Source organism: Formica exsecta, unplaced genomic scaffold (assembly GCF_003651465.1).
Source record: "Formica exsecta isolate Colony F162 unplaced genomic scaffold, ASM365146v1 scaffold262, whole genome shotgun sequence".
Taxonomy (NCBI): domain Eukaryota; kingdom Metazoa; phylum Arthropoda; class Insecta; order Hymenoptera; family Formicidae; genus Formica; species Formica exsecta.
This window is the reverse complement of record NW_021849885.1, coordinates 187,853-200,147: the sequence shown is the minus strand read 5'-3', so window position 1 is coordinate 200,147 and position 12,295 is coordinate 187,853. Positions and strand designations below refer to the sequence as shown.

The following is a 12,295-nucleotide window of genomic DNA, read 5'->3' as shown; positions in this document are numbered from 1 at the left end:
AGAAGATTACGTGACTCGCGTTTATTATTACGTGAATTAAACAGTTCGAACAAACAAGCAATGATATAATTATTTGCTACTCGAAAAAGCGCACTGCTTAATAGCGCATATATTTGAACAATCAAATTGCTGCTATTATTGCATATATTTGATTTTCATTGAACGAGTAGTTTGGAAAAAAACATTTTGTACTGAATATTAAAATAGTAACTAAATGAAATCTTATTTGGGAGAGAAAAAAGAGCGCGGAGGCTTGCAAGCAACATAAAAAATGCTAGTTTAATATAATTCGTGCATTTTACACTGTAAGTAAATATTGATTCTAAGATGTTATTGTGCTTTCTCGGCATTGTATGCCTTAACGAGGTTTCGTTGTCTTTCGCCGCGTCTTGTTTCTATAGTTATATTAATATTGATACATCAGCAGCATCGCACGGAAATTTGCATAAGAACATCGTCATAGTGCATAAACGCGTCGACCAATGAAACGCCCGACGTAAGCCGCTGTATTGTACTGCAAAGCTTATACCGGGAGCCTCATTGGTCGGAGACGCTTATACGCTATGCTCTTATGTAAATTTGCTTGCAATAGGCTTTAGTTTACGCTTTTACTAAAGCACAAATGGCATTTCTCTTGGAAAAATATTCAGATGAAGGAGGCAACGTTTCTTGTCAAGCTTTATTTTTTCTCTAAATTCAATTGTTCTGTTACCGTAATTTCTATGTTCTATCTCGATGTAAAAAGAGAGAATATACAGCATTAACTTATACTTGCTAAAATTACTAAAAAAATACTTAAAATAAATAATAATGAAATAATAATAAATGAAATAATAATAAAATACTTAAAATTATTAAAATTATTTAAAAAAAATGTAGATATCTTTTACGTTAAAGAAAATTTTAAATTTCGAAAAGTAATTTTAAAGATGATCTCTGGATTAACTGCCATATAAACGCCGAGAAATAATCTAAAGAGAAAGATCTTCGTAGTGTATATTCTTTTATCATTGATAAAAGGTTTCGCAAAGACATTGAAAGACGAAGCAGGGACGAACCGTGAAAGTGTCGGCGCTTGTAAGTCGACTAATGTCCAAGGCGATGTCACCTTGATTCGCCCCGAGACATTGCCGTCGAGACATCTGGAAAACTTGCGAATTAAGAGATTCGTCGGCGACGCGAACGGAGGGGAGATCATTCGATTATTTCCAGCCATTAAGAGAACCCCTCCTCGTTCGGTCCCACTCCAACGTCACGAGGGTGAAACGTTTCTCGTAGCTTCTTTCCGAACTTTCGACATGAGTTTTACATTTCGCGTCTGGAGAAGGATGAAGAGGCATCGGAATGACGGTAAGGGAGAACGAGAGGCGTGCGTAGATGGCGAAATCGAAAACGGGGAAAGCGGGGAGAGCGACCCCCGTCGTGGATTCTTCTTCGCAAGCGGAAGGTGCTCTTGCGAGAGCGGGCACATTCAACCCTCCGTACGATTGGTATTCCGGTCCGGTGCACCAATATTGCGTTACCGAAACGCGTCGCGCAAACCGAATTTAAACGAGTACGAGCGTGACGACACGATGCCGCTTGTAAGTCACACCGCGGTGCGTGTCTTTTAATTCACACCACCCCGTTCGAAACAAACATCTCGAGATGAACGCGATTGAGACGTCACGTCCGCGTCGACCGATTCCTCTCAATTGGCAAGGGTTGCCGGAATTATAAAAAACTCTTGATGAACAACGGGGGGAAAATTATTTTTCGCGAGAGCTATCACAATTATCTATAAATTAAAACATACTTTATTATAGATATTACTACCGACAAGGTAAACTTTTTCATCGAATTACGTTATCTCAACTCTTATTTTACTCCCCATAAATAACGCACAGAAAAGAAATACATGCGAAAAAAATATTTCACGACAAAGGCCCGGCCAAATAATTAAATAATTTTCATCCAGTTCTATTTCCGGTTGCTCTCCGCGTATTAATTCTGCGAATTTCGATTATTAAAAGAACATCAAAGCGGAAGTGAATTGCTATTGTTACTCATTTTTAACCGGCGGAAATCCGAGCGAGAGAGTTAAACAGCATTACGTGCGGGTGTCTGGCCCGAGGGCGGACATCACAGAGAGGGTGGTCTCTCGCCGGTGAAAATTTTCAAAGGCTCGACATCGATGGGCTCTCGCTCGCGCGCATCAGAAGCGTGGAAGAACCCTTTCCGCAATTTCTCCGGTCGCACGGGCGCGGAATCAAGTGTTTGAGATTATGATGGTGGCTCCGGTCACGTATTTCATTAACCGTCATGCCGACAGTTCGGGGAGTTCAAGGGCGAGATTTCTGACGACGGAGGGTGCAGGTATCTACGAAATGTATTTGCTTTACGTTATATCCCTCGGGATGATCCTCTTATAATTATGAATGTCGTTGTTGTTACTATGGTAAGTATCAGATATACTGTTGTCAATACCGGTTTCATATCAATTCGTCGTTTAAGCAAAAACGTTTCTCCTCATATGTGGATATCTTTTGCTTATCAATTGAATATTTTCAACATTAAATCAACACTTTGTGAGACGAAAAGAATTAATAAACCCAGAAAATAAAAAGGATTATATATATCGCGATTAAAATAATTAATTTTATATATAAAAATGAGTTCTTTTATTATTACGTCAACATGTTACAAAAGTCAAAGTAAATATGACGATTTCATAGATAAATGTGATTAGCGGAGTTTCATTTAATTGGCATGCGATCACCCGTGTATAAATTAACGAGCAATTCCCTCTCAGATAATAAATTCCTTTATCAGAATGCGACAAAAGAAACGTTTCTCTATCCGCGAATCAAGAAGTCAATGTAAATCTGCGGCGGTATCGGCAGACTCGTTTGCGGCTACACGCTGTGCCGCCCCTTTGAAACGAGCAGCGACAGATTGGTATTACCATATTGGGAAAGGGACTAGACTCCTTATTTCCCTATCCTTTTGCCGCCGCGGGAAAAAAAAAGAGAGAAAATGGAAGGAGTGGTCGGCCCCTCTTTCTCTTTCTCTTCCGACATCTCTCTTCTTACTTCGATTCTCCATCTCGATCGTCTTTCCGGTACAACTCTCCGTCCCCTTTTCTTACCCCCGATACACTACCCCTTCCCCTCACGCTTTCTTTTTTCACGAGATTCTCGCATCCCTTTTTCCATCTCGGGCTCATCCGATTCTCGTCCACGAAGATTTCAATCTTGTTTGGTCGAGGCATCGACACGTCCCTCATCTTCCTCTCGATTTTCTCCGCAAACTGCGAGAAATCCCCTTTCCTCTCATAACATACATTTTTCCATCTCTTTCGTCCGTCTAGTTTTCGCTCATTGAACGGTGTCGGAGTGAAAAAGGACAGTCGACCTAGACGCATTCTATCATCGATCGCAAGCGATATATCAACCGCAGGCTCGGCGTTGAAGATTTTCGACAAGTTTTGCAAAAAATTCGCAAAACCCGTTTCTTTATCTCGAATAAACGACCCTTCGAGCTGTTATCTGCCTTATTGATACTCAAGATTTCGATATCGAATCGGCGAACGGCCGTCACAATCCAAGGGCCGAGTCTTTTTTAAAGAGTGGTTTCGCTCGGGTTGGACTCGAGCGTTGTTTCGCGGCCTTCATAGAGGAAAAGTCTTTTCCAGTCTATGAATACATTAGGAGCAAACAAAGGGCCGTCTCCCATAATCCCGCGACCCTTTTCCCTCTTTACTCCCCCCACCCCTATTTCTCCTCACTTTTCACTCTGGAGATGTTACACGCGTTTATTAAACCCGGTCCGCCAACACGCTTTCTTAAGCACTTTACGAGAGCCCGGACGAGTTCTTTCCTCTCGCTGTCCTGCGAAGGCTTGACGTTTCGCCCCTTTCCATTCTCTCGTCGCGGTATTATTGCAAGACAGATGCAATTAAAATCGCGTCTATAAGCGTCCATACAACTGCCCTAAAGCTGTATCGAGGTACATAACGCGAGATTTAATAATTATCGGAACGAATTTAGCATGTCTATCGCGCAAAGAAAATTAAAAAATATCGTAATCAATATTTAATAATTGCGATCGTAAAATATGTATTAATATGTATATGTTTTTTTCAGACTGAGATCTGTTCGAGCGCTCTTACGGACGTAATTCACGCGGTCATCAATGGAACGGATGGTTGTCTATTTTGTTTTGGACACGCTGGCTTAGGTAAGTTAACAAACACTTTTCTCGCGATGTTATATAATATTTTTTTCTTTATCGACTTCATATTTTTAAATAATTGTATTGATTTTTATTCCATTTGCAGTTTATATGTTTTTTTCTTTCCTTATCTGAGTAATATCAAGTTTATACGATATAATATATTGTATATTTGATTGCGCAAAACTCGTCGAAAAGCGTCGTAAAAATAATTACGTGAAATGTGAATATCTTGCAAAATTTTGATCTTATGGCTTTTATCTCTATCAAATGCAATATTACCTATTATGTTTATAGTACTTACTTGATATTATTATGATGTCTTATCAGTGAACACAGTGTTGTAATTGGAATCCTGAATTTCATCTGAAACAAAAAATTCCGATAGTTATGAAATAGAATAATCTCATTGCGGAACAAATTATATATGTAATAAATAATAATATATTTAAATTATTATTTTTATATATTTTAAAAGTGCCAAATATGTACATAGAATTTTGGTCAGACTCCAAAAATAATTCATTTTTTATTTCTAAAAAAATAACTAAAAAAAGTAAATTTTTTATTTATGGTATAGATAGAAGAAAATTGTAGAAACTAAAAAGTAGATTGATAAATCACAAGTTTGCTTGTCTAATCCAAAATTTTACAAACTATTTATTCAACAGTGATATAGATTTTTTACAGATAGACTTATATTATTTATAAAAGATGATTCATATACTGGTTCGCATATTCTCTTTGAATCGAGAAATAAATTATTCCAGAGAATATCGATGATATATACATATATATATCCTCTCTGGAGAGAAATGCCGCGAGAATTTTTTTCTTTATTCCTTATTCTTTATTTATTTAGGTGTTCTCTTCCTTCTGTTCGTTTCTTTTCGTTCTGCTGCTGTGAGAAACGCGTCGATAGAAGCGCAGAGTTGTTTTACATTTTAAGTAGTGATATCGAGTTTGCATGCAAATGCACGATTATGCGTGGAAAGTACACAGAAGGGAGGATGTTCTCGGGTTGTAATGTCGGTACGGAAAAGAGTGAGAAAAGGGAAGAAAGTAGAGACAAGGGGAGCGACAATGAGGAACAGTGAGGTGAGACCGGAAGGAATGGCGATAATGTATGCCACTGGGGCACACTCTCTCCCTCGTATCTTTCGAATTTTAATACAGCACAATCTAAGAGAGATCGAAATAATAATCCGTTGGTGAATATTTTTTTTCATTAAATCGTGATCGCGCATGAAAAATGTTCATTAAAATATTTTTGATATCGACTATAACTGGAATAAAGTTTTGATAAAACGCGATAGACGTCTACTGTCTACTCTCTCACAGGCGGTATCAGAACCAATTAAACTTCGTGGAATGATATTTCGTGGAATAATATTTCCGCACCGAGTTTCTTGTATATATTTCTCGCTGGAGAATTTTTTTAATATTTGATAGACAAGCACGTGAAAGCTTATATATTTAGATAAATAAGATAATATAGTAATTAAACACGCGGGAAGAGATCGCATTATTACAACAATTGAATTGTTTCTCTCTCGCATATAAATTGCTATAGATATGGTTATATAAAATAATCGTGTTCTCAATAGTTACCTCTAAGGTCGCGCAAATAAAATGTCTATGTCCATGAAGAAACCACATTTCTAAAATTGGTTTCAGAATAAAGTAAATTTACAGTTTTTTTTTAAAGCGCGGCTTTTAGCCAGCTTCCATCGTTCCCGGACTGATATGGTTTCATAATTCATGGCGCCTTGAGAAATCGTCGGCCTTCAATATCGAAGTTTGCGCAATCGAGCGGGATTTCTTGCGGCGCACGAAAAAGGAATCGATAAAATCAAAAATAAAAGGAAGCGCGTCGGAAAGATAAGAGAGCCCAACGACCGTAGACAAAGAACCGCGCAAAAAGAAGCCAAACGAATTCACGTAGTATCTTCCCTTTCTCTACCTAAAATACTTCAGGCAAGTCCGCGAGCAAACTGCTTTTGATCATCTCCACGCGAACATTTCTCTCTTCCTTTCTCGCTGCTTCAGCTCCTCGCTCTCTCCTTTTTTCATCCCTTCTACATCCAGATTTTTTCTTAACTCCTTACGCCATCATCCTCTGAGACGAAAAAGAAGACGAGAAAGAGGGACTGACCGCAGTTATATAGAATAGTGAAGGGATAAAAAAAGCAAGATGGAAACTAAGGGAAAGGCCAGATTTGCATGAATCTGCGAGAAAAGGAAGGAAAAAATACGAGAGATAAAGGCAATCCAATGAGACCGGCGATATTTAAAATAGTGTCCAGAATATGCTGTTTTTTATTTCGCACGTGCGATGCATATGTCGATGCAACTAATTGCATCTCGCTCGCGTGCACATCTGTCATTCGCGGTCTGAAAAATTGTATGCGGAGAAACTACGAGGGAAGAAGGACTACAGAGGATAAGCGAGACGGTGCCGAGAGAAAGAAGGGCGAGAAATGAGAGAGAGAAAGAAAAAAAGAGAGAGAGAGAGAGAAGGGGAAGAGAAGGAGACAGATTCGCGCTCTCAAAGCAACGGGACTTGTTTCTTGCGAAAGGACAGAGGGCGAGTAGAGAGCTGTAGCGCATATAGATATAGCGACGACAATGGGCCCGTTTGTACTTTGTAGCGCGTTCCTAATTACCCCCGCGCGACGGACACCTCGTCGAACCCTTTGAGATCGCGGAAGGACCGTGAAAGTGGATTATGCAACAACGAGGGGAAGAAGCACGCGTGCTTGATGCACCGAGATTTCCCTCTCGTCCCTTTTTCAAAAACGGCGCTTGACAATGATAACCTTAGTAAGCGATTCAGTCAAAGGAACCACGCGCTTCTCTCTCGGTTCTGTTCTACATAACCGCGGAAGGGTTTATTCGGTTCTTGTTAATTTCGTGTATATAAATTTGTAATATCGGTATGAGAAACAATACATATATACATGTATATATATTAAATTTCTTTTATAATTAATTATGCGGGATGTATCGGAAATCGTAACACAAAGCGAAATGGAGATGATTCCTCCTGCAAATGCAAGTCTAAAATATAGAATAAAATATTTTCATACAGATTTCATTTTTTTTTTCGAAAAAATCGCTTTTCCGTTACCAGAAAAAAAAAATATAGTATGAGTAAGAATGCGAAAACTACAATAAACACACAATCTACCATAATCTAATATTGATCTTGATATTTTTCTCATATAACAAGGTTCTCGTGTGGAATTTTAATTATCACTCTCATTCGTTTCAAAAGTATCCATACGAGAAAGCATCGTACCGGTCGTCTGAGAATGCAGCGGCTATCGCTCCGTTTTTCTGCCTCATCGTCAGTGGCCCCGCGAATCTCGCGGCGGCATAGCGCGAATTCTTGCGGAATTTTTGCGGTTCGACTGTTCGAATCTTTCCGACGAAGCGCGAATTCTCCGAAGCGAAATCAGCCATTGAGAAAAGTTCTCGAGATGCGGTTCCTTACCGATGAGATGGCTCGACCCTCTCTTTCGCCGTGCTTCTAATTAAATAACAACATAATTCACCGTCCTACATTAAGACAATTAAATAACGTTTAAGATTCAACGGCGGCTGCTGCTTTTCCATTATTCCGCCGTTGCCGACCAGGGCCTCCCTTCGCCTGGATCTTACGCCTTTCGCTTCAACCTCTCGTCCTTCCGTATCGTAATACCCCCTGCCATAAGTCGTCTCCGCTCTCGTCGGACTATTTTATGATTTTAATAAGAGCTCTTTTATTTCTCTGTCAATAGAAGAGCGTTTGAGCTCGGTTTTCAATTTCGCCGAAACTTTTGCGCCGAAGGTTTCGCAAAGTATACGTCGTTATCGTAATTCATGCTAAAATCACCATTAAATATATAACCGGACCATTTTTCTGCAAATTATATTTCGTTATTGTTGCTAATAAATTAATTTTAATATTTATTTTGCGCCGTTTAACCGAGAAGCAAAATAATCGATCGATAGTTTTATCGTTCGTCTATTTCCGCATAATCCTCGGTTGTCATTCTAGCCGTTACATTGTCGTTCACTAAATAGTAAACAAATTAAGCGGCTCGCTCGGACCCGACCGCAAATCTGGCATCGCAATTATTGCACCCATCCGGCTCGCACGCCAGCCATGTACATAAACGGGATTTTCGAACTCGTCCATGTGAATTGATTCGTCGCGACACGCGAGGGGGAAAATCGCGATTATGCCAATCAACAATGAAGCTTGTCCACATACCGGTTGCACAGGCGGCACCGGTTACGGGCGTTAATACGATCCCTACGGCAATAAATCCGTCAGTCTGGCAAGAATCATTCAAAATATTAACTTTAACCCGCCATCGCGCGTTTCTCTCGACAAAAAAACGAATGTCCAACTATTATGACATTTTTAAATATTTTGTCTCGATAGTTTTTAATTAGAAATCATATTAACTATAAGTATAGAAGTATATATATAAATCGAAAAATATTTAAATCGCACACGCGAATTTTATAGAATAAACAGTATAAGTGGACAGTGTTGTACTGTATGTAAACTAGTTATAATTAATTCAAATATAGCGGTGCATAATTTTCATCTACGCCATTTGCATTTACATTGCACGCTTAAACGCTGAACATTTCTGCTCTCTATGATGTAATCCCGCGTTTACATTGCCCGTAATCAGTAAGCATTTTCTCGCAATGTTTAATACAAGCGTTTTCTTTGCTCTTATTCAGGCAAGTCTCACACTATGTTGGGAACTCCGGAAGCTGGTCATACACTGGGCGCAATTCCTTGTGCCATTGCGTGGCTCTTCCGCGGAATTTCTGAACAACGACAGAGAACCGGCGCTAGATTTAGCGTCAGGGTCAGCTGCGTAGAATTGACCACCGGTCAGCAACAATTGAGAGACCTGCTTGCAGCGCACGCGAACGGTAAGTAATCTTCCAATTAGTCGCGAGGTATCCTCGCGTGAAAGAGAACAAACTTTTTGTTCACATTTCTTCGTTCCTAATTAATGTTATCCACTTAGCGCCAATCTACTACAAATGGCGTATATATATTCGCTAGAACTCGATTATACGAACACTTGTTTTTACTCCTTGAAAGAGAATAAGAAATTCCTATCACGACTTATACAAAATTACCAAGAAATAAATGAATTAAATTTTTATCGACCGATGCTTAATTTAATAGGAAACTGGACATACATAAAATTATAAAAACAATGAATCAAAAATTTAACAATGCAACAGAATAGATTGCATTAGTGCGTATTCATTAATCATTATTCAATAAACATAGCGCTTCGTATAATATTGTTAATGGATTTTTTATCTGATTAAATCGCACTTTGATTTCTAATCGAAGAAATTTGCCTTAATCATTTGTTTAAAACTATCCTTCTTTTCAAGAGAGAAGATAGGAGATGATAGAGTCTCTTTCACAGACAGAACCTAATCTGCTCTAACATTCAGAAGCGCGAAACTATCTCGAGCGTTTTCGCTGTCTCGTGAAAGGAGAGTTCGGCATTTCCCGCAATTAATTCGATGTTTCGAACAATGCGGCTAGATATAATTGTTTAGATTAATTAATGCCGTAGAAGGGCAGCAATGCTAGACGAATTATGTGTAGTCGCCACCGACGCTGTATTATATCCATTGTATAATACTCGCGCGATAATTCCATAGATTTTCAGATCATGGTTTCTAATCGCATCTAAACTCACAATGATTCTCACGTAATCAGGATTAATACGCGCCGCGACGAATACAATCATAGATTAATATATTTGTTTCGATTGTAGTCGGTGTCGAAATAGTAAAGACAAATTCTGGTTGCATGTATACACATACATTGAAAATTTTCATGTAAATCAGTATACTAAAAAATATTGTGAATATTGTATAAGATCGCATAAATTTTATTTTTTATTATACGATACTTTTTGAGATGCAAACTCTACGAGACGATGCTAAATAAAAAAATATTCCTTTATCTCGTTCTCTGGAGGATCGTCAGGAGAACGGCCAAGAACATTCCCTCGAAAATACGAACATTTCATGGCTATGATCGAGTTTAAAGACAAAGCACGGCCGGACCGGAGCCACGTCGCGTATAGAATTCTCCACGGAAATTGCAATAGCTCGCACGTTCCATTTGCCTGATACGCACACTCGTTCCGACTTGATCTCCGACGTCTCTGAATCGACGAAAACCGGTCGTGCGGCCGATGCTCGAAAGTACGGAACGTCGAAATTGTCTTCTCTCGATCGACAATGATGCGCGGAGAATTTCGCGGTAATATTTGGGAAGTAGAACGAGACTCGGTATTGGCTGCAATTTGATTTCGTCTTCATGGACGGCCAAGTGGACGATTTGATCCGTAAAATTGAAAGACAGGATTATTTTCTCCATCTATTTCATGTTGACCGCTACTCCTCTTCCCTTTCAACAACTCTCTCTCTCTATTACTTTTATTATCTGTTTCTTTTTATGTCATCTCGAGGAATCATCAAGGACTCGCTGGACTAATAAAGAGTCGTTTCTTTGGAGGGTGGACTGCTATAGTGTACTTGTGGGAATGATCGTCAAGGACATTGCCCTGAAAATTAACGGGACTGTCTGCTCTAGAGTATCTTCCTTCTTGCTCCACAAATGGGATATATAAATTCGCGTAATATTTCTCTGATATTGGACATCACACGAATTATAATTTAATTTAATGAACTGAATGTATAATTCAAATAAATGTTTTTAATCAGACATTATAAACTTCCAAAATCTCTCTTTCACTCTCTTTATAAATATTAATCAATGAATAAATATTAATATATTCTCAATGTGTCTACGATTTAAATTTTCACAGATTTTGAAATTATAAATACAAAAATTCGCCACATAGTTTCGAACATGTACGCTAAAATCTAATTTCCATGTCGCGAGACACTCCTGGGGATTTTGCATTCACGGAAATTAAGACGTTTATTAGTATAACCGAATCTTCCTTGAGTATGTGCGATGCACGGCATTTTGCGTAAAACTCACATTGGACAAGTCGTTTGAATGCTGGCTTAACGATCACGCCAAGCAGCTTTCCGCTTTCTCTGGAGCTACGGACTAATTAAAATGCGATGGAATTAATTTTCCAGCTTATTAAATAATTAACTCGTATCTATAGAGAACTATCTTGACTTCGTAAATCTATCCTTCCCCCTTCGCCCATCTTTTACTTTTCTTCTCTCTTTCTTCCTCCGTATCTTATTTCAACCGAAACTCAATGGCGTAAAGAATTTTTGAAAGGTCTACTAGCAAAGAAATTCATAGGCTCTTTAATTATTCATCTCTGATAAAAAATTAATTTGCTCTTCAATTTTTCGAGCTTCGTAATCATTTTAAATAATAATATGATAATGTACATAAAAAATAGAATAGAAAATACATGCAAATAACCAGTTCTAATCTTTTACTCTTTTCTTGTGTGCATATCTTTATTTTTATTTTATCTTACTTTTCTTTATCTTGTTCGTCTGACTTTTTTCTTTTCTTCCTTTTTTTTTCTTGTAGCTTTTTCTACCTCTTTTCAGTCTGCAAGGACATTAGTTACGCCACTGCCGGATGCTGCAACCAGCGCGTTTTGCGCTCAAGATTTAAGTCGAGTATAGCAGCACCCTCCAAGAGTTCGCGTTTTCCCCAGGAAACTTGATAATCCCGCCCGGTAATTATTTAAAGTTTTCGACGTCTGGATCTTACGCGGGTACCTCTGACAAAAGGGGGAGAGTGTCTCCGAACGAAGGTTTATCTTTGTTATTTCTAACTGTATGCAATGGAATATTTAATTAACGCCCTAATACAATAATAGAGGCAACTTGCGGTGGAATATTTAATACTTAACCGAGCTTAAAACTAGAATAGCTACTTCTTCGCACCGGCTGTTAATAAATAAATGCATTCATAAGTGAGTAACTTGGTTCTCTCTGTCGATTTACATATTGGCTGTTACATACATATTGTCTAAATAAAGCCTTCATTATAATTTAAATATGCATGCTCACCATTAATATTAAAAATGTCAGA

The 12,295-nt window shown here is 38.5% G+C and overlaps 1 protein-coding gene and 1 long non-coding RNA gene across 3 annotated transcripts in view; one reads left to right on the top strand and one right to left on the bottom strand.

Annotated features, from left to right (window-relative positions):
• Nucleotides 1–12,295, bottom strand: part of LOC115236910 — a 50,051-nt gene that overhangs the window by 15,421 nt on the left and 22,335 nt on the right. For both annotated transcript variants that reach the window (XR_003884279.1, XR_003884278.1), the window contains one exon: nucleotides 4,517–4,578. This is a non-coding gene — a long non-coding RNA (uncharacterized LOC115236910). The remainder of the gene's footprint in view (nucleotides 1–4,516; nucleotides 4,579–12,295) is intronic.
• The window catches only part of LOC115236907 (kinesin-like protein CG14535), a 110,306-nt gene that overhangs the window by 80,436 nt on the left and 17,575 nt on the right, over nucleotides 1–12,295 (top strand). Inside the window, exons 3-4 of the mRNA XM_029809639.1 lie at nucleotides 4,125–4,218; nucleotides 8,956–9,153. Coding sequence (XP_029665499.1) covers nucleotides 4,125–4,218; nucleotides 8,956–9,153 — 292 coding nt within the window. The remainder of the gene's footprint in view (nucleotides 1–4,124; nucleotides 4,219–8,955; nucleotides 9,154–12,295) is intronic.